Source organism: Notamacropus eugenii, chromosome 3 (genome assembly GCF_028372415.1).
Source record: "Notamacropus eugenii isolate mMacEug1 chromosome 3, mMacEug1.pri_v2, whole genome shotgun sequence".
In the NCBI taxonomy this organism is placed as follows: Eukaryota; Metazoa; Chordata; class Mammalia; order Diprotodontia; family Macropodidae; genus Notamacropus; species Notamacropus eugenii.
Genome location: NC_092874.1, coordinates 39,688,440 through 39,712,326, shown reverse-complemented (window position 1 = coordinate 39,712,326; position 23,887 = coordinate 39,688,440). Strand labels below are relative to the sequence as shown.

The window sequence follows — 23,887 nt, the reverse complement described above, 5'->3', positions numbered from 1 at the left end:
CCCTAGCATCCCTGTAGAAGGAATGGAATGGAATTTTGCAAGACAGCTCACTGGCCTGGTGCTAGCATCTCAGACAAATCTAATTATGCTAAATGGAAAGTGATATCTTGTGATGCTCAAAGAGAACAACCACTCATAAAAGAAAACTGAGACTTTGATGATAACTTTTCAGAGGAAATCCGCAATATCACATCTATCCTCTTGTGTCTTAAAATGTTTCCATTTCCTTATAATTGTTAAGTTCATAATTTTAAAAAATTCATTTAAAAACAACTGTCCTCGGCTAATGGGAATAAGATCCTTTGCATATGAAGCCCCCTTGTGCTGGTGACATGTGTTCAGAGGACTCTAGGTCCCAGCCCTGCTAAATGGAGGTGCTACTTCCTTCAGAGGGTTATGGTTGAGAGTTAGATCTGCTTACAGCACAAATGTCCCAGCTTCATCGGTCTGGTAGAAAGGAAGCATAGTTTTCCTTCAAATAATACTTAGGAGACTAAGAGTCTCGATGCTAACTCTATGATAAAGTCATCCTGAAAGGGTCTCAGTTTTCTTTATTGGTAAAATGGGGATGATAATCCAATGCTCCACTTTCTCAAAGACTGGGACATAAAAGTATCACACAAATAAAATGGATTATCTTGTGTTTGGTTTACTTCAAGGAGAACCCAAGTTCCCCCTTTATGTGGACACAGTTTTTTCCTTACCAATGCCAGATCTGTGAAATCAGTGCCAGATCTGTGACCTGGCAATTTTGCTGCAACTTTGCATTCTCTCTTCTGCATCCCATGAACAAGAGGAGAAAATCATAGCAGGTGACATTTCTGATAACATGGCTAAGGATCTTATATGCATTATCACATTTGATTCTCATAATACTTATATGAGATAGATACTATTATGACCATTTTATAGATGAGAAAACTGAGAAGATAGAGACATCCAGTGACTGACCCATGGTCATACAGCTAACATAAGAGGGGTTTCAAATCTAGATTTTCCTGGCTCCAGGGTCCAATACATAACAAACAGCAATTTGAATAAATAAAAAACACCAGGAATGGCTTGTCTCCCTCCTCTGTGCCCGCGGGGTTCCCTTTTGCTAGATTAAAATCCTTTTGAATATGAAGAGGAGAAAAGAATTCAAAAGTCTAAATGTGATAAAACACCTGATTTTATTATAATTACAAAATAGCAGAATCTATTATAACTAAATTTATTATTTCTCTATTTCCATTATCACATTAATAGGTATGCCTGCCAAGCTCTGTATTTTAAACTAGAAAGTCTTCCTAAATGCCAAACAAGAAAACCAGTGAATATTTTCTACAGTTATAGGAACATAAGCTTGAATTATTTTCTCAGTTGGGAATATGAATTTTGGTTGATTTATTCTCCTACCATAACTTATGACCATTAGTTAATACAGTGAAGGAAATAAAAGTCATTCTCACATGTGAGAGATGGCTGGTAACCAATCAGACTGCAGTCTGTGGTCTTGAAAAAGAATTCTGTTCTCTGTTAAGTTAATTCAAATGGGTAAAAAACCAAAAATCCTACTTCTTAGCACCCCAATCTACCCAGTACAGGTAACCATGGTCATAACTAGAGATATCTACGTCCAAGGCAAGCAAAAGGGAGCCTTTCTGTCATTGCAAAAGGGGTAGGAGGGACAGACCTCCCTGTGGAGGGAGACAGAGACCCTGGGCCAGTGTCCCAAGTCTGCTGGGGAGGTTCCTGGGGTGGGGAGCAAGTTAGGGCTAGGGGTCGGGGAGGAGCGGCTTCCACTCAAAGTTGTCTGGTAGCCTACTGCCTGAGTGCCATTGAGAAAATACATATCCATGCTCCCTAGGTGCCAAACTCTGTTGTTTCTAGAAAGTGGAAACACTGCAAGTGCTTTCATTTTTCTCTGGATTTGGCTTCCTCTAAAATTGCTGCCCTGAAGCAATATCTCAGTCATCCTACCTAGGTTATTTATAACTCCAAAGCTAACTGGAAGGCAAGACTAAATCTTCATAAAATGATGCAAATGAAGGGGTAGGCAATAGGACCTCTGAGTTCCCTTCCAGTGCTAGAACTATGATCCCTTAAAAGATGTGGATATATCCATACATATACGTAAGAAATGTATGTGCGTGTGGTCTTCCAAATGTAATTTTAGGCTTTAATAGCTTTAAATTATGTATATATACATGTGCAGGCACACATATATACTATGCGTACAGAGTGAAAAGGAGAGACAGAGGAAGGGAGAGGTTTTTTTAAAAGATGGGATCTCCCTATCTCATTCAGCCTGAATGAGCAGAAGAGCGTTACTTACAGAGCCCTGATCCTTTCCTGATCAGTGTACAGCAAAACACAGTAACTTTGGGTGACCTTCCTTAGGCAGTCTGAGGGCCTCACAATCCAGGGTTCATCATAATGGTACCAGACTTAGTGCAGCTACCCCATCAGATTTCCTGAGCTCCAGTGAGTTCCCAGTCCCAGCCTTCCAGGCAGCAGGAATCACAGGTATGTGCCTCTACTCCTACTTTATAAATTTTGTAACTTGTTGTATTATAAAAGTTCTAACCATTCACATTCACACATGCTCTGCGTCAAGGAAATTCTGAGCTGTAACAGATTTTAAGTAGGTGCCCTAATTAAAAAGTATATGTGGACTTGAGAAAATATAACCATCTGCTTCATTCCACATCTCAGTGAAATTTCTTTTGACGTTATAAAAGGTAGAGTGAAAGCTTGCTATTTTCAACATGCTGGGTAAGGCTTGTCTAAATTAGTGGGGGAAAAATCTATTATGGATTTTAAAAGAAACACTTATCTAATTCAAACACATAAAGTCAATCACTTACTTCCTTAAATACTTCAAAGAACTATTTATTCATTATAAATGTTAAATTCTCATTCCAATTATTAAGGCACTGTTTCTATATAAATGTGGTACCTAAGTGGTGAAGTGGATAGAGTACCAGGCCTGGAACCAGGAAAACCTAAGTTCAAATCCAGCCTCAGACACTTACTAGCTGTGTGACCCTGGACAAGTCACTTAACCCTGTTTGCCTCAGTTTCTCCATCTCTAAAATGAGCTGGAGAAGGAGATAGCCAACCACTCCAAATATTCCCCTAAATGGGGTCACAAAGAGTCAGACATGACTGAAACAACTCAACAACAACAATTCTGTATAAATTTAGCAGGTCACCTTTGACCAACAACTAAATCAATCAACAAACGTTTGTTGAGTCTGCATCATATGTGTGATGAGAGACTAGTCAATGAAGACTTTTGCATTAAAAGTCAGTTCTGGGATTACACGGAATTTCAAAAGCCTACATCTAGGGATTCATAATGGAGGGCCCTGCTCTCCAAATCAAATTGTACATAGTTATTATATGATCGCCACCCATTACTATGTTACTACTACACGCATTTCCATTGGACTTCTTGGTAGGAACTGTGTACATGGGTACAAAAGGCTCCTATGACTTATCCTTGTTCTCATTACTGCTTGGCTATATTTATGTGAGAAATGGCTGTAATCTTTGAGGAGAGAGCCAGGGAGGGTACCAGCGGCCTACTATCCCCACCGAGGTCCACATGAAGTGATAAGCCCATGGCCCTGCTGCTGCATCTGTTCCCATATTCTTTCCTGCTTTAGGGGAAGGAGTGCTGGTGATGGATGGAATGGTGATGGCATCAACAGTCTTGTGAATGCTGGGAGAACACCAATGATTTGGATGCTAGAGTCCATGTCAGAAGGATCAGGAAGCTGAACCGGATGGAGAGCAAAGATGCAAGTGACCTGCTTGCCCCTGTCCAGCAGTGTATCAGAAGCAAGAGGCTTGTTTCTACAAGCAAAGGAGTGACTTTGACCATATTTAGAAGTGAACTTGGCCGGGTAAATGTTTTGTAACAACCACTTTAAGTCTGAGCTCACTCCCTCCCAGGCCAGAGTGTGCCCCCATTTGGTGGGGCAGAGAGGTGTTTTGTACTTCTATTTTTTGTCATATATTTTCAACAAAATATAAGTTTTGTAAAAAGTGATTGATGTTAATTGATTAATTATGGTACTAATCAATGGTATTGATAACAGTGAGGAGATAATAACTGGCATTGGTTAAATGATACTCAAGGGATAATGGGCAATCAATGTTGGGGGAACACAATGGAATGAAGAAACTAAGCCAACAGCATGAGAGAAACACATCTCCAAACCCTCACAGGACCACTAACACACCAAGCACAGGAGAGATACAGCCCACCCCTGGGGGAGGAGACTTGTCAGTGCAAGTAGAAGCTGGGATAAGGATCCCCAAAGCTGATAGGAGGGCTTCACATGGAAGGCACTACTCTAAGTAAACAATGCAAGAGGGACAAAGAAACATAAGTCATGGACTTCATTCTTTCAGTGAAAGCATCATACAAAGTAATAGACTTGAATTATGTCTTGAAGTCTTCATGTATGAGTATTAACCACTGAAGGATAGATAACACAGTTAACATCTGTTAACCACTGAAAGATAGATGAAATCTGAGTAATTGGAGAAGAGGGGAGGGGAATGAGCACAGTGTGTTTGGGGCTGAGTAATTTAAGCAGTCTGGCCAAAATTGAGTGGTTGTGTTGGTGGATAGTGAGAGTTTGAAAAGATATGGAAGAAACATGGCAAAGAAAAACCACTAAGATTGAAGAATTCTGATTAATGCAGTGACTAACCAGGATTCGGATCTTGGTACCTATTTCCTGAAAGACTCAAGGTGAAGAATCAGACAAAATTTTGGACACAGCAAATGTTTTACTTGCTTTACAAATGTTTGTTTTACTTGATTATGCATATTTGTTACAATAGTTTATTTTTTTTTCATTGAGGGTGGAAGTGAAAGGGAGAAAGATGTTAGAAAAAGGGTTGCTCTTCACCGCTAGAAAAGAAAGAGAGCCAGTGAAGCATTTTTAAACACAGAAGAGAACAGAAGGAAAGCCAGAAGGAATCACAGGCAAGCCAAGACAGTTCTGAAAACTACATGTTGATTTTATTACATACTTAAAAGGAAAAACAAGGTATACATAATATAAATTCATAATTGCATTACCATCCTTGTTTCTGTTCTGCTTTTGTCTATGGAGATGTTCATTTTATTTGGTATTTGTTAAATTCAAACATTTTTATTTTAGTGTGAGGGTATGGATTTGATCAATAGCCCTACCTACCTAAAGTAACTACCTTAATTAGGTGAGACCACCTCTTCTATATCAATCAATCAAGAATATTAAACTAGATATGAAAAATCAATAATAAATTTGAAAGGAGTGAAAACCATAAAATGAAATGAAACTGGATAGAAACTTGATTGGGATTCCATTCTACCTTGTAGATTTTGTGTTAAACCTCAAGTCACTTGGGAATATGAACATTCCAGGGCCTCACCAACTCAGTGATGGAAGCCACACCAGACAGTACTCTGAGACTAAATTGCTTAGGGTGGAAAATAAGAGCCTCTGACTCTTTTCTCACCTCCCCTGACCAACGGATGACCTTGTGAACTTCAAAGGGTCGGAGGATTTGGACTTTTCATCAACACCCCAGCATCCATGAAGCAATAGTGGCTAGAAGCAGTTGTTTTCATCTGGGGTGGACAAAGGCAGTAGGACTCTACAAAGAACCTTGCAGAATGCTGGGGCATACCTTGTCTGTGGGGCACCTCCGGCAAAGGAGGAAAGGACTTCTGGCAACCAAGAGCTATGAGTTACCGCTTTGTTTTCTACGTTTGAGCCCATGTTCCTCTGAGCCCATGTTCCCTTGGAATCTAATGTATGAGAAGTATATTCCTAGTTCTGAAGGATGTTTTTGTACCAACTGCTTGTGCTGTACTCCTTAATAAATACCTATTTCTGAAAGCTAATTAAATCTGGCTATATATTTTGGCAACTGACAATCAATGGGTGAAGTATACTGCTGGGGACTTGTGAACTAAAGTGTTAGAAAAGCCTTCCCAACCTCTCAGTGTTACCCCAAGAATCCTAAGGGAAGCAGTAGCCAATTGACCTCTGGGAAGCCATGTGATCAATGTGAAAAAGTTTGGAATAGCAGCCCCAAAGTCTACAGAACAAAAGATATGCTGGGTCCTTGAATGTCTTTCTTCCTTGATGCCACAGCAAATGTCCCCATGGCCCTTCTACTTTACAATAATTATAATGTAGCCTGGAATATGGTACTAGGGGTATAAAGTACTTGGCAAAATCCAAAGAATTGGATCTTTTTTATGTACAGAGCAAATGATCATAGCTCCACTTCATACAGCAATTGGGAATTTATATGATACTACAACTCTGAAGGAGGTAGTGTATTACAATCTCCATTTTACAGACCAGAAAGTTGATGTTCAGAGTAACTTGTTTACCATAATATTCCTGAGTGACAGAGCTCACACTTGAAGCCAAAGGCAGTGAGTACCCTATCCACTGTACAGCTGTGTCTTAGGGATTGGGGAAAGCAGAAAAGAAAAGGGCTTCCTTTGATAGCAAAAGCAAAGAGAAAGATCACAACTAAATTTTTATTTAGTTTTTAACCCAGTTGTTCAGGAATGGAACCAAAGATTCATGTGGTTATCTTCGGTTCTGTCCCTTTTCAGATGCCTCAGCATCATAGGATCCTAGATAAACAGTGGTAAGGAAGTTCAGAGGTCATTTGTCTAAACCTTTATTATATAGATGAAGAAACTGACTGTCTCAGAAGAAGCAGAGACATGATTTGAATCCAAAATTCTCTAACTCCAGAATTCAGTACTATTCCTGTTGCATTGCCCTGTGGCTTTATAGTACGACTGTCTCCAATGAGACACACACAGACACACACTGTTCTAGGTGACCTCTAGTTCGCAAGACTTATCTTCTTCTGGTGACGAGCTACTCTAGTGCCTGGAAAAACAGATTATTTTCTACAAAGATGTCCCAGTGTCGTTTCTATGAGCCTGCTTTGTTTTCTGGTTCCACTAATACAGTACAGAGAAACTAGGGCTGAAATGAGTGACTTTTGAACTGAGACGTTCTCATAACAGATGAAGTTACAGCAAAAAGAATTAAAATAATTTATAATGATAAGGGTCCCCAATTCATCCTAAACCCTCATTTCTCCCAGCCAAGACTTGGGTGTAATAACTGAAAATGAGTTAAAAGAAAAAGTCTGATTGATGAGACTGAGTCAAGTTCCAATTTTATTTTATGCATGTATCTGGGGGTGAGGGAGGGAGGGAGGGAAGTGGTACTGAGGGAGGAAATTTCATTAAGGATGGAAAATTGATCTTTGTAGACACAGATTCAGAGATTCTGTAAATCTGCCTTAAAAATCAAAGTCCTCTCCCCATCTGAGTCTTACAATAATGGGCCTCATTTCACTGAGTAGATAATACAGCTTTTCTGTGTTAGGATAGACTTATTAGACACATTTGAGCAATAAGGATTTGAAAGAAAAGATCTGAAATGGTACAATTAGAAGACAGGCATAAGTTGGACTAGATCAGTAGTTCTCAGACTTTTGGTTCTCAGGATCCTTTTACACTCTTAAAAAGGTGGAGGACCCCAAAGAACTTGTGTTTGTGTGTGTTAAAGCTATTGATATTTACAATATTAGAAATGAAAACATCTTAGTATTAGTCTGAAAATAACTGTGACCTTGTGGACCACTTGAAAACATCTTTTGGGGACTCCCAGGCTTCCCCAAACCAGACTTTGAGAACTTCTGGACTACATGGCATCTGTTGTCCACAATCAGCTTTGAGATTCTGTGAATTTAAATAGTGAGAAAGAAAAGACTGCTTTCTGTGAGTATTTATGGATACTATACAGTTTACTTGCTCAGATGCTCAGAATTTCCATCTTTCCCTCTAACATAGAACAAGATTATAGGATCACAGATTTACTTTGGGGGTCACTGAATCCAATCTCCTCATTCTGCAGATGAGGAAACTGAGTCACAAAGAGGTGGAAAGACTTGTCCCAGGTCCCACAACTAGTAAGTGTCTGAGATAGGTCTTCTTGACTGATTCAACCACTATACCACAGTTTGAGAGAAACTCCCAATGCTTATTGCTTCCAATTCGTTTCATTTGAATAGCATTGCTTTAAAAATTCAAGAGTTGTCTATAAATATCCTTATAATTTTGAGGGAACCATGAAACATATTTTAAATTTAGTAACAACCCACACTTCATTTCAGGATCACAAGACATAAACTCAAGCTGGACAGGTAAACTATCAATATATTTGCGTTTCCACTTGCTTCTTCATCAGAATATTGGTTATTAAGCCTCTTGCTTTCTTGTTTCTTCATATTTCCTGATGGTGCCCACTTATATAAAGCCAGCTTTGGTATAAAAACAGTTATAGTTTTGAAAATTAAAAATGTCTGTAATTGTGTTATAAATTCAAGTAAAAAACTGTTCAAATTTCACCTCTGATGCTTACTTACTGCCTCTCCAGATCTCAATTTCTTCACCTGTAAAATGGGGAGTGGGGAGAGTGGCCTTGAGAGTCTTGTGAGTCCCAACTCAATGAAAAAGATTTGGATCATCTGATAAACAATCTTCTGAGGCAGAGACAAGTCATCGAATGTATGCCATCCATCACTCTGAACGTGCACTCATTAAGTCTTCAATAAAAAGCCCTTTTCCCAGTTAGAGTATGGATTCCAACCACTCCCTGGTGGTTCTGCAGCAGGTAAATGAATGTATCATGCATGTGTGGAGCAGACAGCCAAGCAGATGGGTTTGGGCTGCCATTCCACTATTGTTTTCTTTGCAGAATTCCTTCACTTTCCTCATTAAATAAAAGAATCTGGCAAAACAGTTTCAGAAATGTGACTCTTGGGGATGTAACACAACAATGGCACCCACATATAAGTCACAGGACTTCAAATATGTCAGGAGGCCAAAAAGCATGGAGAGGGAGAGAAAACAACTATGGACCTGTCCTTGCATTCAGTGAGCAGAGGCCCCAGAGGGAATGTGTGATGGAAGATTTGTCTTCTCAACCAACTTCAGTTTCCTCAAGCCTCATGGAGGCGAATATCTCCCCCAGGCTGAGCGTGAGTCTACAGCAGGGATTCTTAAAACTTTTGGTGTCACAAACCCTTTGAGCAGTCTGATAGAGCCTAGGGACGCCTCCTCAGAATGATGTTTTTTAAATGTGGGGGGAAATACATAAGATTACCAAGGAAGTATATTGAAATACAGTTACTAATTTCTAAAAATCAAGTTCACAGATTCCAGGTGAATCTCTCCTTCGTCGTGATTATTAGTATGTATATTAAAAAGGGATTGCTTTTACCTTTTTTTCTATCTTCAGTGTTTGGCCTAATATCTAACCCTTAATAAGGGTAGCTAGGTGGTACAGTGGATAGAGCACTGGGAATCAGGAAGCCTCATTTTCCTGAGTTCAAAACCAGCCTCAGATACTTACTAGCTGCATGACACTGGACAAGTCACTTAACCCTGTTTGCCTCAGTTTCCTCATCTGTAAAATGAGCTGGAGAAGGGAAAGACAAACCATTCCAGTATCTTTGCCAAGAAAACCCTAATGAGGGTCACAAAGAGTGGGATATGAACTGAACAACAACAGGTCCTCAATAAAGGCTTGGTGATTTGACTTAAGTTGGTCTATACATTCCCCTTTAACTGATAATGCTAATAAGAGGACAGCCTTCACTGGCCTTCCTAGCTCCTGGGCAGTTGGTGGGCCCTACCTTGGCAAAGCAGGAAGAAGAAACCGTTATGTGACAGTGACAGTGTAATCCCCCTCTGGTATAATCATACTTAAGTGTGACACCCTTTCAAGGTTCTTTTTTTTATCTTAATCATTCTGCTGGCTCATAGGCAGCCTGTAGTCCACTTAAGCCTCCAGATCTTTTTCACACAAACTGTTATCCAGGCCCATTTCCCCATGAACCTGTGAAGTGTAGAACTTTCCATTAAATCCCTGCTAAATTTCATCTTATGAATTCAGTCATCAGGCTGACCTGTGTAGTCTCTTCCTTCTGTTGTAAAATCAGTGCAAAAGAGGAAATGATCTCTTCCTGGTAGCTCTGATAATCTATGAGTCAATAAAACTGTAGGTAATGAGCTGTGTTAAGCCCTGGAAACTTCTGCCCAGCAGCAGCACTGGATTTCCTTGTGGGTCTAAGTTATGGTCCTGTCTAAGATACCCTTTTGGAGCCAGTTCATGGGCTGTCTCCTCAAACTCTATCCTGAACATTTCTACACATATTAATATTTTGTGTCAATGATTCAGTCAATAAATATTTAATTAAGCACCTTCCATGTGCCATGTACTGTGCTAAGCACTGAGAATACAAAGAAAGGCAAAAAATAATCCCTACCCTCAAGGAGCTTACAATCTGATGGGAGATAACACGTAACCACAAACAAACAAGCTATCTACGTAGGACAATTAGGAAATTATTTGTCTTCATCTCTGAGGATTCTAAATGCCCTTTTGGGCCCCATGTCACCACTCTGATTTGTTGACTGAAGGACAAATAGCCTGGAAGATGAGCTGGGTGAGTGTTACATGATGCAACCGTGAACAAGGCACCAAATCTCTAAGCCTCAATTTTCTCATCTGTAAAACAGAGATAATACCTGTAGATCGTGATATTTTACTACAGTGGTCCCTCTACTCCAAACTCTTCAATGGTGGCATAGTATCCTCTAAGTAAAGGTTGATCTTCTTTGCCTGGCATTCAAAGCTCTCCACAATCTCATGCCATCCTATCTTTCCAATCAATTCTATTAGGTAACAAACTCTTCCCCATCAGATATAATCTTCACGTTTTCTTATGCACTTGCACATTGTCCTGTTCATCTGTTGTTCTCAAAGAGGACCAGCGACATGGTATTTTGGAGAATATTGGTCTGTGTGTTTTTTATTCCCCTTTGAAATTCTTTAAGTTCCATTACTTTAAGTTCTGAGAGAACAGAGATTCCACATTCATCAAACTCTGTATCTTACCCAGAGCCTAGCACAGTGCTCTGTATAAAGAAGACATTTAACAAACATTTTGGTGAATTAAACACAGAGAGAGAGATGTATGGCTTATTTGGGAGGAGTCCATTTGGTTAGAAATTTTTAAAATGCAGTTTACTGTGATTTAAACTCATCCATACCCAGCTTCATTTGTGCATAATCAGAAAAAATGCTAATGTAATATTAATAACTTATATAATTATATTTTTCCCCTACTTTTTAGGATCATCACCAGAAATTAGACAACAGTGAAAAGGGAGTGAAAAACCAGTCAATTTTGTTGTCTGCTAAGAGGTCTAGAAAATGGTTTGGCTAAAATAAGGGTTGGGGTAGGTGGAGTCAAAATGGTGGAATATAGGCATTAGCTCAGATGAACTCTCCCAACTTTCCTCTCCAAATAACTCTAAAATAACGCCTTATCCAATTCTGCAGCAGCAGAGAAAACAAAAGGTTAGGGCAAGACATTTTTCCAGTTGAAAATAACTTAGGAGGTCAGCAGGAGAGGCCTATGACCACAGAGTGGTGGTCCACCTGAAGCACAATTCATGCTGCTGTATGACCACCAGCAGCCTAGAGATGTAGCTACAATAGCAGCTTCTCAGCATACAAATGGTAAAGGAGTCAGACAACTGGTCATAAAGAGGTTACCAGGGCCCCTTTGCTGTTGCTGGGTCCAAGGCTCTATTCCATTGCTCAGACACAATTCTAGGATGAAGAGGAGCACTAGCACTTGTGGCCACAGGAGAAGCTGGGACCTGGTCATAGGTCCAGGGACAAGAGGAACACCAGCATTTGTGGCTGCAGGGGAACAAGGTCCCTTCCTGGGTAAAGATGAGAGCATAGGCCAGGAGAGCACTGACCACACCTCTCCTTGGATCCTACAACTAGGAAGCACTGAAAATGGACATCCCCACCTCCATCCTAGGAGCAAAGCCCAACTTTAAGATGAAGTTAAATGTAAACAAAATAGGCTGGAAAAATGAGCAAACAATAAAAAAGAACCTGACCATATAAAAGTTATAAGTGACAGGGAAGATCAACATGCAAACTCAGGAGACAGTGATGTCAATTTAGCTAAAAGCAGTCTCAATGAAAAAAATATGAAGTGGACAGAAGCCCAACAAGGATTCCTAGAAGAGCTCAGGAAGGATTTTAAAAATAAAATAAGAGAGATAGAGTAAAAACTGGAAAAATAAATGAGAGTGATGTAAGAAAATCATAAAAGGAGTCAAAAGCTTGGTAAAAGAGGCATAAAAAATATTGAAGAAAATGACACCTTAAAAAACAGAATTGGTCAAATGGTAAAAGAGGTACAAATATTCACTGAAGAGAAGAACTCCTTAAAAAGCAGAATTGTCCAAATGGAAAAAGTTACAAAAGTTTATTAGAGAAAACAATTCCTTAAAAATTAGATTTGGACAAGTGGAAGCTAATGACCCCATGAAACATTAGGAAACAGTAAGATAAACTCAAAAGAATGAAAAAAGAATAAAAGAAAATGATAAATATCTCAATGGAAAAACAATTGACCTGGAAAATATATCAAAGAGAAATAATTTAAGGACAAAAATAAAACCAAATTACCAGTATCAAAAATCAAAAAGGTAAATGTACTATCAATGAAGATGAAATTGAAGCAATCATTTGGAGTTATTTTGCTCAGTTATATGCTAATAAATCTGACAATCTGAGTGAAATGGATGAATATTTACAAATATATATATACACACACACACACACACACACACACACACATATATATATGTACACACACACACACACACACACACACACACACATATATTGCCCAGATTAACCAAAGAGGAAATAGAATATTTAAAGAATTCTATCTTAGAAAAAGAACAAGCCCTAGGAAAAAAAACCCCAGGCCCAAATGGATTCCCAGGATTCTACCAAAATTTCAATACTATATAAACTATCTGGGAAAATAGGCAAAGAAGCAGTCTTATCAAATTCTTTTTATGATACAAATATGATTCCAATACCTAAAACTGGAAGAGCAAAAGCAAAGAAAGAAACCTATAGACCAATTTCTCTAGTGTATATTAATGAAAAACTTTTTAAATAAAATATTAGCAAGCAATATATCACAAAGGCTATACAGTATGACTAGGCAGGATTTATACCAAGAATGCAGGTCTGGTTCAATACTAAGGAAAAGTATCAGCATAATTGATCATGTCAATAAGAAAAACAATAAAATACATATGATTAACTCAACAGATACAATCCAACATTCATTCCCGAAGAGCATAGGAATAAATGGAACTTTCCTTAAAATAAGTAGCATCTACCTAAAACCATCAGCAAGCATTATCTGAAATGAGGATAAGCTAGAAGACTTCCCAGTAGGATCACGGGTGAAGTATGGATGCCCATTATCACCACTATTATTCATTGTTTTACTAGAAATGCTAACAACAGGAACAAGACAAGAAAATAGGAATAAAACAGGTAACAAGAAAACAAAACTATCACCTTTTGCAGATGGCATAATGGTATACTTAGAAAATCCTAGAGAATCAACTAAAACATTAGTTGATAATAAGTTTGGAAAAGTTACGGGATACAAAATAAACCCACATAAATCATCAGCATTTCTATATATTACCAAAGAGTCCATCAGGAAGAAATAAAAAAGAGAAAACTCATTTAAATAACTGCTGACAATATAAAATATTTGGGCATCAATTTTCTTTGATAATTTCTTGAAAGATGTTGTCCAGGCTTTTTTGTTGGTCATGGCTTTCAGATAGTCCAAGAATTCTTATATTATCTCTCCTGAATCTACTTTCTAGATCAGTTGTTTTTCCAGAGAAATTTTTTTCTTTCTTTTAACTTTTTAAAATTTTTATTGCATCTCAATGTCTCTCTCACAGAGTCATTAGTTACCACTTGTTCAATTCTAATTTTTAAGGAATTATTTTCTTCAGTGAGCATTTGTATTCATTTTCCATCTAGCCAAGTCTATTTTTTAGGGAGTTATTTTCCTCAGTAAGTTTCTGTATATCTTTTCTCGTGCTACTGACTCTTTTTTCATGATTCTCTTGCATTATTTTCACTTCTTTTCCCAATTTTTTTCTACTTCTCTAATTTACTTTTTAAAATCCTTTTTAAGCTCTTCCAGGAATTCTTTTGGGGCCTGAGACCAATTTACATGTAGCCATTTTGACACTATGGTCCCCTCTTGTAAGTTTATAGCATGATCCTCCCTATCACCATAGTAATTTTCTAAAATCAGGCTCTTTTTTGGTGGGTTTTTTTTTTTTTTTGCTCATTTTTCTGCATTTTTTTTTTTTTTGGATGACTTGGTGTTTTTATGTGAAGTTGGGCTCTGGTCCTAAACTGTCCCAGGCTTTGTGTGCTAGGGCTCACGGTCTTATTGCTGGCTTTCACCGGACTTGAAGGTTTAGCTGCTTGCCTTTTCTGGAAAGTAGACTTCCCTTCTGGTTTGCACTAAGGGTGGGGGAAGGTCTCTGTTGGCCTCCCCTGGGCATGGTGGTTAGCTGCTGGACTGTTCCAGAGGTGGAGCCTTGCTGCTAGGTTGCAATGGAAACAGCACCTCTCTGCTAGCAGGCCCCACAGGCAGGATCTTGAGGTTGGCCAGCCCTAGGATGGTGCTTCATTACTGGTCAGCAATGGGGTCAAGACCTTGCTAATGGTTTGTGCTGGAAGGTGGGATCACTGGGGTGGGGCCTTGATGCACTGCATAGACTTCTCACTTATCTAGGGGGCTGCTGGTTTGCAGGAGGAGGGGAGCCTCACTGGTGGATTGTCCCAGGTTTGGAGCCTTGCTGCACATCGCCTGCTATGAGGCTGTTTGCTGCTGCTCTTGGGCCTCACTCCCCTCCCACGCCAGTAAAGACAGATCTTTCCTGGGCGCTAATAAACTGCTTTTCTGATCCATTTTCTAGATCCATTCTGAGGTGGTTTTCTAGTTATTGGGAGGGGAACATGGGAGAGCTTCAGAGGATTCCTTCCTTACTTTCCCATCTTGGCATCAGAAGTCTCTGAATGCAGATTCAAGCATAATTTTTTCACTTTATTTTTTTTGCTTTTTTTTGGCTGATATGAAAATATGTTTTGCATGATTTCACATGTATAACTGACATATTTTTTATCTTCACAATGGATAAGAAAAAGGTGGGAGAAAATTGACAAATCAAATTCTTTTAAAAAAATGCTGAAAATAAATAAATAATAACATTTAAAGGAAAATAAATTTTTAAAAATGAGGGTGGGGATTACTTATGGATTTAATTTATCCATGATATCCCTTCCTCCCTTTAGAACATTTAGTTGAAAGTTTTGTGTAGATACAAATCATTCATAGACTCTGTTGCTAAAATGCCAGAGAAGAAGAAGCCAGGAGGAACCTGGCAAAAGGGAGTTCCTACTAATTTTTCCCCTTTTCCTGGCCCACGTCCTTGACACCAATCTTGGGCTTGTTCCCTCATCCCAACCCCTCCCTGTCTCACACAAGGGCATGAATCGGCAGCAAACACTACCATGGCCAAAAATGTAAAGGACAGGCAAGTCCGGGAGCACAGCAGAAAGGACCTATGCAGGCAAGACATCCTCCCTGTCCTCTCAGACCATGGGATGAATAGTGGGAACAAATAGCTATGGACCCTGGATGAGGAGGAAGCAGGAAGGGGAGAGAGCCAAGAGGCAATGGCCATGTTCCAGCCCACTTCCATCACCCTACACCCTAAATTCATCATGAGCCACTAACTAAATGTACTAAGATTCATTCAGACAGACAGCCTAGCTTGGATGCTGTCAGAAGATTCTAAGCTGGGTGTTCTCAACCTGGTTCCACAAACTTTTTTTTAAGTATTTTGATAGCTGTATTCCAATAACCCTATTCATCTTATTTTTATGAATCTAAAAACATTACTCTGAAACGGTGCTCATAGGCTTTACTAGACTGCCAAAGGGGTCCATGACACAAAAAGTTAAGAACCTCTGGACCAATTTCTAAGGACCCTGAGTTTCTGTATTTTGAAAATGACCTTAGCCTTGGCCCATTCCTTCACACATTCTGTGTTCCAGCTGAACCAGCCTACTTGTCAGTCTCTGAACACAACATTCCATTTCCTGCTTTAGTATATAAGCTGTCCCAGCCATCCCTGGAATATACCCCCTCCTCCTGACCTCTGCAAGTATTAGAATCCATCCATAGCTTCCTCAGAAGCTCAGCATAGGCACCAACTCCCAGAGGGAGCCTTTATTAGGTGTTAGTAATCCCTCCTCTCTCTTCAAATTATGTTATATGTACTTACTGGTGGAAAAACCACTGGACTTGGGAGTCAAAGGACCAGGAATCAGACCCTGACTTTTTCCATTTACTACATTTGAAACCTGGGGTGATAAATCATTTAACCTCTTGGGTCCCTAGTTTTCTTATTGGCAAAAGGAAAGGGTTGGACTGTTCCCTTCTGGCTCTAAATCTATGATCTATGGTGTATCCAACACCCTAGAACGTAAGGACAAGGAGACTTTTTTGACATGTTTTTATATACCTTCTCCCTCCCCCCCCCCCACCAAGTATTACAGGGTCTTACAGTAGAGTAACATTTAATAAATGCTTATTGAATTGAGCTGAACTAAACTGAGTATTGCTGTGAAGGACAGAAATAAAAACACTTAACCTAGCATTCCCAAAAACGAATTTTCCTTCCCAAAACAGCCTCCGAAACACTGCTTTCTGCTTTTACTCAGCCTGGAACTCAAAGTTAACAACATTATTGGTTGTCTTTATTCCCTACCAGCCTCTCTTTACGTACTCCTCTTGATTTCACTCCATAAATCAATGACTGAGAATTGAACTCCTTGATTAGTATTAGTTATTTCCCTTCCTAAAAGAAAGTTGGCACATCCCTCAATGAAGTCAAAACTGTCATTTGCTTTCCATTTCAAGTAAAACTCTTCTGTTGATGCTTTACTAAGAAAGGTCGTATCAGTTTCAGACAGCTCCCAGAAAGTCAAGATCTGTGGTCCCCCAGAAGTTGAACATGTGCTACTCTGAATGCTTAGCTGTCCACTGAGCAAAGGTCAGCAGGGAACGTCCTGAAGAGCTGCTGAAATGACTAACATGAAGGGACAGTTCATTAAGGCTGATTGGCTGGGAGTCAACAGACTACTCCAGAGGAATGGTGGACATCTGAAGAGTTGGCTTAAGGAGCCATGCTTTGAACTTCCTGTAGTTCTCTAAGTTCCAGATTTCTCAGCAGCTTTCCCACTCCCAACATGGAGGGAATAAATCTCCATAACTCAACCATTTGCTACAGGGCTAGAGTGAAATGGTGATACACTGATTTCAGGGGTCGGTTTAAAATTAATGCGCAAATTGCCAGCAGCATCTTTAAAGGGATTTAAATATGTATGATTTCTTTAAAGTTCTAAAGGCTCTGTCTTATTTGATTATAACAGTTACTTTGATCTCTAATGGGATGCAATGAAACAACTGTTGCGTACTGTGTCCCAAATTTAAATGTATGAGTCTCATCCTATGATTTTTTTCCCCAGTAACTATCTCACAGCCTGGAGGGGAAACCCAAAAGAAGAATAAAGTGAAGCTGAAAAGCATTTCCCAAATCAGGAAGGGTAGGATAATTATAAAGACAGAAAAGTCCTTTACACATATAGAGACATGCCAAAGAAAAATGCCCTTGGGCAGACTAGCAGGTTGAAAAAAAACCTTCCCAAAAAGCAAGAGATCTACAACTAACTGCTATGGACTTCCCTAGCTTCCAGAAGCCTCATTTCACGCTTGAGATATGCAGTCACCCATAAGCTTGTAACGGTTCATCATTCTAATTATCAAACCAAATTGTTGGGTTTTCTTCTCCAGATATTAATAATGGATGAACTGAATGCTCATAATTAAATTAAGATCCTTACAGACATGGCACTTGTTACACCAACTTTATAGTTCTTAAAAAGAAAAATTATTTTCTATTCCATTTCCACCAGATTCTGTTCTCAACCTGATCAACTGCATGGATTTCTTAATTACATTATAATTCTAATTTCTTAGTTTCATTCAGTTAAATACATGTGGCTTTTTTTCTGCTCCAGAAAAGTCATAGAGACAAAGAGTTCACAGATTCCCCTTGAGTTAATAACTATTCCCTCGGACAATTTATTTCTCTCAAAATCAGAAATTACTATATTGGAATCTGGACACAATGCCAACAGGGCAAACAACTTGTCATTTATAATCATACATTAAAAAGTCATTGAAATACAGTCACAAATAAAGATCCAAGTGACCATCAGATATCATCTAGTTAAATTCCCTGATTCTAGAACTATACTTAAGTCTAACTCATGAAGGATTTCGATTTAATTGAGAAAGGATTAATTAAGTTTCTACTATGTGCCAGGCACAATGCTAGATACTAGGGATATAAAGGAAAAACAAACATTCTGTGCAATCGGGGACTTTATTTCCAATTGGGGGAAACAACCTATGCAAAGAAAAGTAAATTGTGTGTGTGTGTACATGTTTGTATATATATATATTTATATATATGAGTTTGTATGTACAAATATATGTGTATATATGCATATATATATAAAAAACACATATATAGTCATTTCTAAGGGAAGAGAATTTGCAACTGAGGGAATCAGAAGGGCCTCTCTTAAGAGAGGATAGCATTTGAGCTGAGTTTCAAAGGAAGTTAAAGATTCCATGGGCCAGAGTTGAGGAGTATTAGAAGGTAATTCAGGCCTAAAGAACAGCCTGTGCCAAGACGCAGCAGTGGGAAACCAATGTCCTGTGTGGAGAAGAGTAAGTAAGACATTTTGGTTAGAATGTATCATGACTGAGACAGAGTAATGGAGATCAGCCAAGAAAGACAGAGGAAGGCTTTCAATGGCAGAGAAATTTGCATTTTGTCCTAATGTTGGTAAGGTTCCACCAAGAAGTAACATGGAGACCCTATACATTAGAACTATCAAGTTGACACTTGGGTGAAGGTCAGACTGGAGAAGGGAAAGACTGGATGCAGGAGGTCAATGCTACGGTCTCAGTGAGAGGTTATGAGTACTTAGCCTAGGATGATTGTGGCTTTAGTTGGGTCAATAGATGGGAGAAATCTTGAGGAAGTGGTTGGCCCTTCCACAACTAATACCTATAAGTGTAGACTTGTTCTTTCACATCTCATTGACCCTGAAGGAGAGAGTGGGACTTTGCACAACTCTGCCCCACACACAGACAATTCACGCTCAAGTCAAGACATCACTGTTGTTCTGTCATGTCACTGGTCCTATTCAAGAACAAAGAACTGGCAACAATAATAATGTTACAAAGGATTCTACCCTCCAACAGTACAAGTCAACCACATCAACCTCCCATACAACTTTGCTATCTTTTCAATGTTGGCTTCTAATTGGGAGAGGATCACTAGCCAGTGTTATTGACCCAAGATTTAATTTTGGAAAAGAAATATAAATAATAATGTTAAACATGGAGCAACCCCTGGAAAATACCTAGGAAAGTTCTAAGATAGGAATCCACTTCATGCATGCATTTGTATATCAATAATACACCTTGTGAGATTACTTTCCTGATATGTCATGTTTGAAAGCCACAAATGGCAACCCAAAGGTCTTCATGCTCTAGTCTCCTTGTAGCTGAAGAAGAGACCATCACCTTTAATAAAAAACTAGCAGGCTAAACTTATTAAGCCAAAGCAAAGAGAGTGGGGAGTACATTTCCTGTGTGAATTTGAGCTGAGCTAGATAGCTGATCCAGACTTAGAATTTAGAGAAAGAAGGGGCCTTAGAGGTCAGCTAGTCCAACCCCTTCATTTAGAGATGAGACAATTGAGTCCTACAGAAATGAAGAGATATATGCAACAAGACATGGAAAATGAGAAGCTGAGTTTCCATTTGAACCCAAATCCTCTGGCTTCTCTCAACCTTTGTTTCTGTATTTAGAAAGATTGTTGACCTTGTAGTCGTGGGACCTGTGGGACTTTGGGAAAATCATTTAACCATTCTGGGCCTCAGTTTTCCCACCTATAAAAGAGGGATAAGAGCTAGATGACCAGTAAGGTCCCTTCTGGTTCTAGGTCCTAGACCTGGATTGGCTGTTCACCTGAGGACAAGTTCATAAATAATTTTACTTTACTTTCATTTGACAAACAGATCTATGATCTTATGATCCCACTTGGGCTACTCATCCCCTGAGAAGGTGACAGAATGAGTTAGCTGCCCTCCACTGACCATTTAGGACAGTGGTCTTGAACTTTCATTTGGCAATAAGCAGACATCCATAACTTTGATTCTCCAAAATATCTTCAGATTAAAAATGAGGAACAGGGACTAGACATGTGATGTCTCTGGTGATGAAGGATGAAGATCCCAGATGTGGTAGAGGAAGTCCAAATGTAGAGTGCAGCCTTGAAGGAAAACACTCCCTACCAATGCAGATCAGTCCCTTCTCTGCAGTTTATATTCTCAGAGTTACTTAGAGCACTAAAGGCTTAAGGTCCAGGTTAGAAATAAGATTTGAATCTGGCTTTGAGGTTGACTCTCCAACTATCAGTGAGGGGCAAGTGGTAGCTTATCTGTGATAAAAAGAACAAAGGTCTCTGACAAATTTGTTTCCTTTTTCTCTATTAATTTTATTTTTACTTATTTTTAATTATCAATTTAATTTAGAGAGACTTCCTAGTAGCTCTAAAAAGCACAGATGTTATAGAAACCATTTTCAAAGAGGATAAGCTCAAGTGTTTCCAGGTTCTGAGCTGCTGCCACTCCACTACAATGATATTATGTGGCACATCCCACCACGATAAGCATTTCCCAAATGCTATCTACCATTATGGTGATACCTCAGTCTATGGGGATTGACCGAACAAACGATGGTAATATGATGGAACACTATTGTGCCACAAGAAATGATGAAAGAGAGGGTTTCTCAGAAGTCTGAGAAGACTTGTGTGAACAGAACAGAACCAGGAGAAAAATTTACACAATCACAATAACTCCATGAAAATGAACAATTTCAAAAAATTTAAGAGCTCTGATCAACACAGTGCTCAGTCATGATTCCAGAGGGTCAGTGATAAAGAAGGATAACTACCTCCTGACTGAGAGGCGACAGATTAAATATACAGAATATGAGGGAGAAAAAATACACTTTTAGACGAGAATTTGTTTTGCAAGACTTTGTTACAAGGAATGTTGTTCTTTTTTAGTAAGGGTGGGTCAAGAAGTTGGAAGACAAAAGATAAATCATGCTCATTAAAAATAAATAAAAAGAAAGCTAATATTAAAAAAAAGAAATAAGTCTGACTGAAATCTTTGTTCTTTTTACCATAGATAAGCCATCCTCTCCTCTCCCATTGATAACAAGCTGAATTCACATATTCATCACAAAGTTTCTCTGAGAAGAAAAGGTCATGTTCCGGGAAAACACTTTTTACAACCAAGTATTCATGGTTTTCGAAAAATAGCATGGATTAACTGATAGGGTACTGGCCTTGGAGTCAGACATTAGCCTTGGCAAGCCCTTTCTTGTGCCTCAGTTTCCACATCTGTAAAATGAGGGAGTTGGATGTGATGATTTCAAAGGTCCCTTTCACCTCTAAAAAATATGATCTTATGATGCAAATAAAATGCTGAGTTCTTACCATGATCCTCTAGTTCATATGTAGACAGTCTGTCTGAAGCTGCCTCCTGACTTGGCTCCTGTCCTGCAGAGCCCTGGGAGGTGACTGGCTCAGAATGAATCCGGGGCAGCTCTGCTGGTGTCTCCTCTTCCCTTGGCTCAGATTCAATCAAATGTCCTGAAGCCTGTTCATCAGATTCCTTAGGGGAACATGATGGTATTTAATTAGCAACTAATTTAAAAGAAAACATCAAGATTACAAGGACAATTTTTTTTTTCTGGTCTTGGAAACTGCTTAGAAAGAAACAGACAGCCCTCCACTCTCACCTTCCTTCCCACTGATAAAGGTATTAAAAATATGAAATATTAAATTCCCAGGAGCCAAGATCATGTGAAGTAAAGGGAATTAGAGTAGGGAGGGCTGGGGCAACTCTCTTACTAACTAGCTGTATGCCCTTCTGGCAATCTCAGTCACTATAGGTCTGCTTCCTTATGTTCAAAAGGAGGCAGTTGGATTAGATGAGGCTAAGATGTCTTCCAGCTCTAAAAATCTGAAGTTCTTGAGCTGCTATTTCCCAAGGTGAAAGCAATGTAACCCTAGAGCTAATGGGAAATCTGAATATTTGGGGAGAACTCAGATGGTGCAATTCTCTAGAAAGAAGCCTGGACTTCAAGTATCAATTAGCATTTCAAATGATTAGGACTGTTCTTGCAATGAGTCCTGGGGCTAGAGGTGAATTGACCCATTTTCTTTTGGCAAATAGTTAAAAATACAAACACAAATAAAAGCTGTCATGCAGAGATACTCCAAGAGTTTCTCCTTACTAAGAACAGAAGGGAAAGTTCAAACTAATCTTCTTAAATTAATAAATAAAATGCACCAGCGCCCTGGCCAGGGTTGGCATTTGGGAGATGGCAGTCACGCGGCTTTTTGAAAGGTGTGCGTGCTGTGTGCCATGATTGTTTTGAGATGCAAGGGAGACCAGCAGGTCCCAAATTTCAAAGGTTCAAAGCTGCTCCAAGAACAGTTTTAAGAACAAAGGGAGATGCTGTGAAGCCCGTGAAACGGGGGTGTTCACATTTCAGAAAGCACTTCTGTTCCCTGAAAGAGGTGTCTGAAAGTCTTTGGTCTCAGAAACCGCTCCAAGGGTTACCACGGGCTCTCCTTGGAGCATTCACTGCCCCCCTGCAAGAAGAAAGAAGGGCTAGATTTAATCTTTCTATCTCAGATATTTCATCACAAATGTATCCTGGACATGTGCAGTATCAACATATTAAACCTGGTATGTTCAGTCCCTCACATGGAGACATGATTATGGTTCATGTGCATTTTTACAGGGAAAAGCTGAATGTGTCTTGTCTCCATCCTGTACAGACCTGGTTATTTCTACATTTGTCTCTCCCATTAAAAGTGAGCTCCTAGAAAGCAGAGAACATATATTTCCCTCTTTACATTCCCAGTAGTTAGCCCAGTGTCTAGCATACAGGAAATGCTTAAATTAATACTCCCTGACTCACTTCTCTGGATGTTATATGTCAGGGAGTTTGCTCTTCGACTTAATGAGATAACAGGGCCTTTGGGGCTTCTCTCACTTCTGCAACATGTCCATTGACTGCTCCTCTGAGAGAATGGGAGATAAATAGGCATTTGTCATGATTTGGTTGGCTCAAGTCATGACAGGTCAGAACCACCCCTTTGTTCCTGTCCTATAAAGGGGGAGGGGTCAGTGACAGAAGCAGCCCTTGCTTTGGTATGGAAACCAGTCCAGTCCCCAACCTTTCCCTACTGGTTCGACTATCTGGCCTCTGAGGTGATATTCATCATAACAGCAATAATAGCTAGCATTTATATAGTGCTTTCAGTTCACAAAGTGCTTTACATACACAGAGTCTCTACAAACAAAGCTTTAAATGGCACTAAGATGTTTGGGATGCCCTTTATTATCTCATCTGATCTTCACAATAAGCCTGAGAGGCAAGTGCTATTATATACACCACTTCATAGATGAGGAAATTGAGACTGAGAAAGGTTAATGACTTCCCAGGGTCACACAGCCAGTAAGCATCTGACACAGGACTTGAACTCAGGTGTCCAGCAACCTCAAGGGATTTATTCTCTTTCAACTCTGAGAATAGGTGATTCTTACAGGATCACAGATCTATAGCTGGACAGGACCTCAATGGCCATTCATTTTTACAAGTGAGAAAGCTGGTATTCTTTGCTACC

At 39.3% G+C, this 23,887-nt stretch overlaps 1 protein-coding gene across 7 annotated transcripts in view; it reads right to left on the bottom strand.

Moving 5' to 3' along the window:
- Nucleotides 1-23,887, bottom strand: part of NEK11 (NIMA related kinase 11) — a 283,992-nt gene that overhangs the window by 128,278 nt on the left and 131,827 nt on the right. For all 7 annotated transcript variants that reach the window (XM_072651314.1, XM_072651315.1, XM_072651313.1 and 4 more), the window contains one exon: nucleotides 21,683-21,860. In XM_072651314.1, coding sequence (XP_072507415.1) covers nucleotides 21,683-21,860 — 178 coding nt within the window. The remainder of the gene's footprint in view (nucleotides 1-21,682; nucleotides 21,861-23,887) is intronic.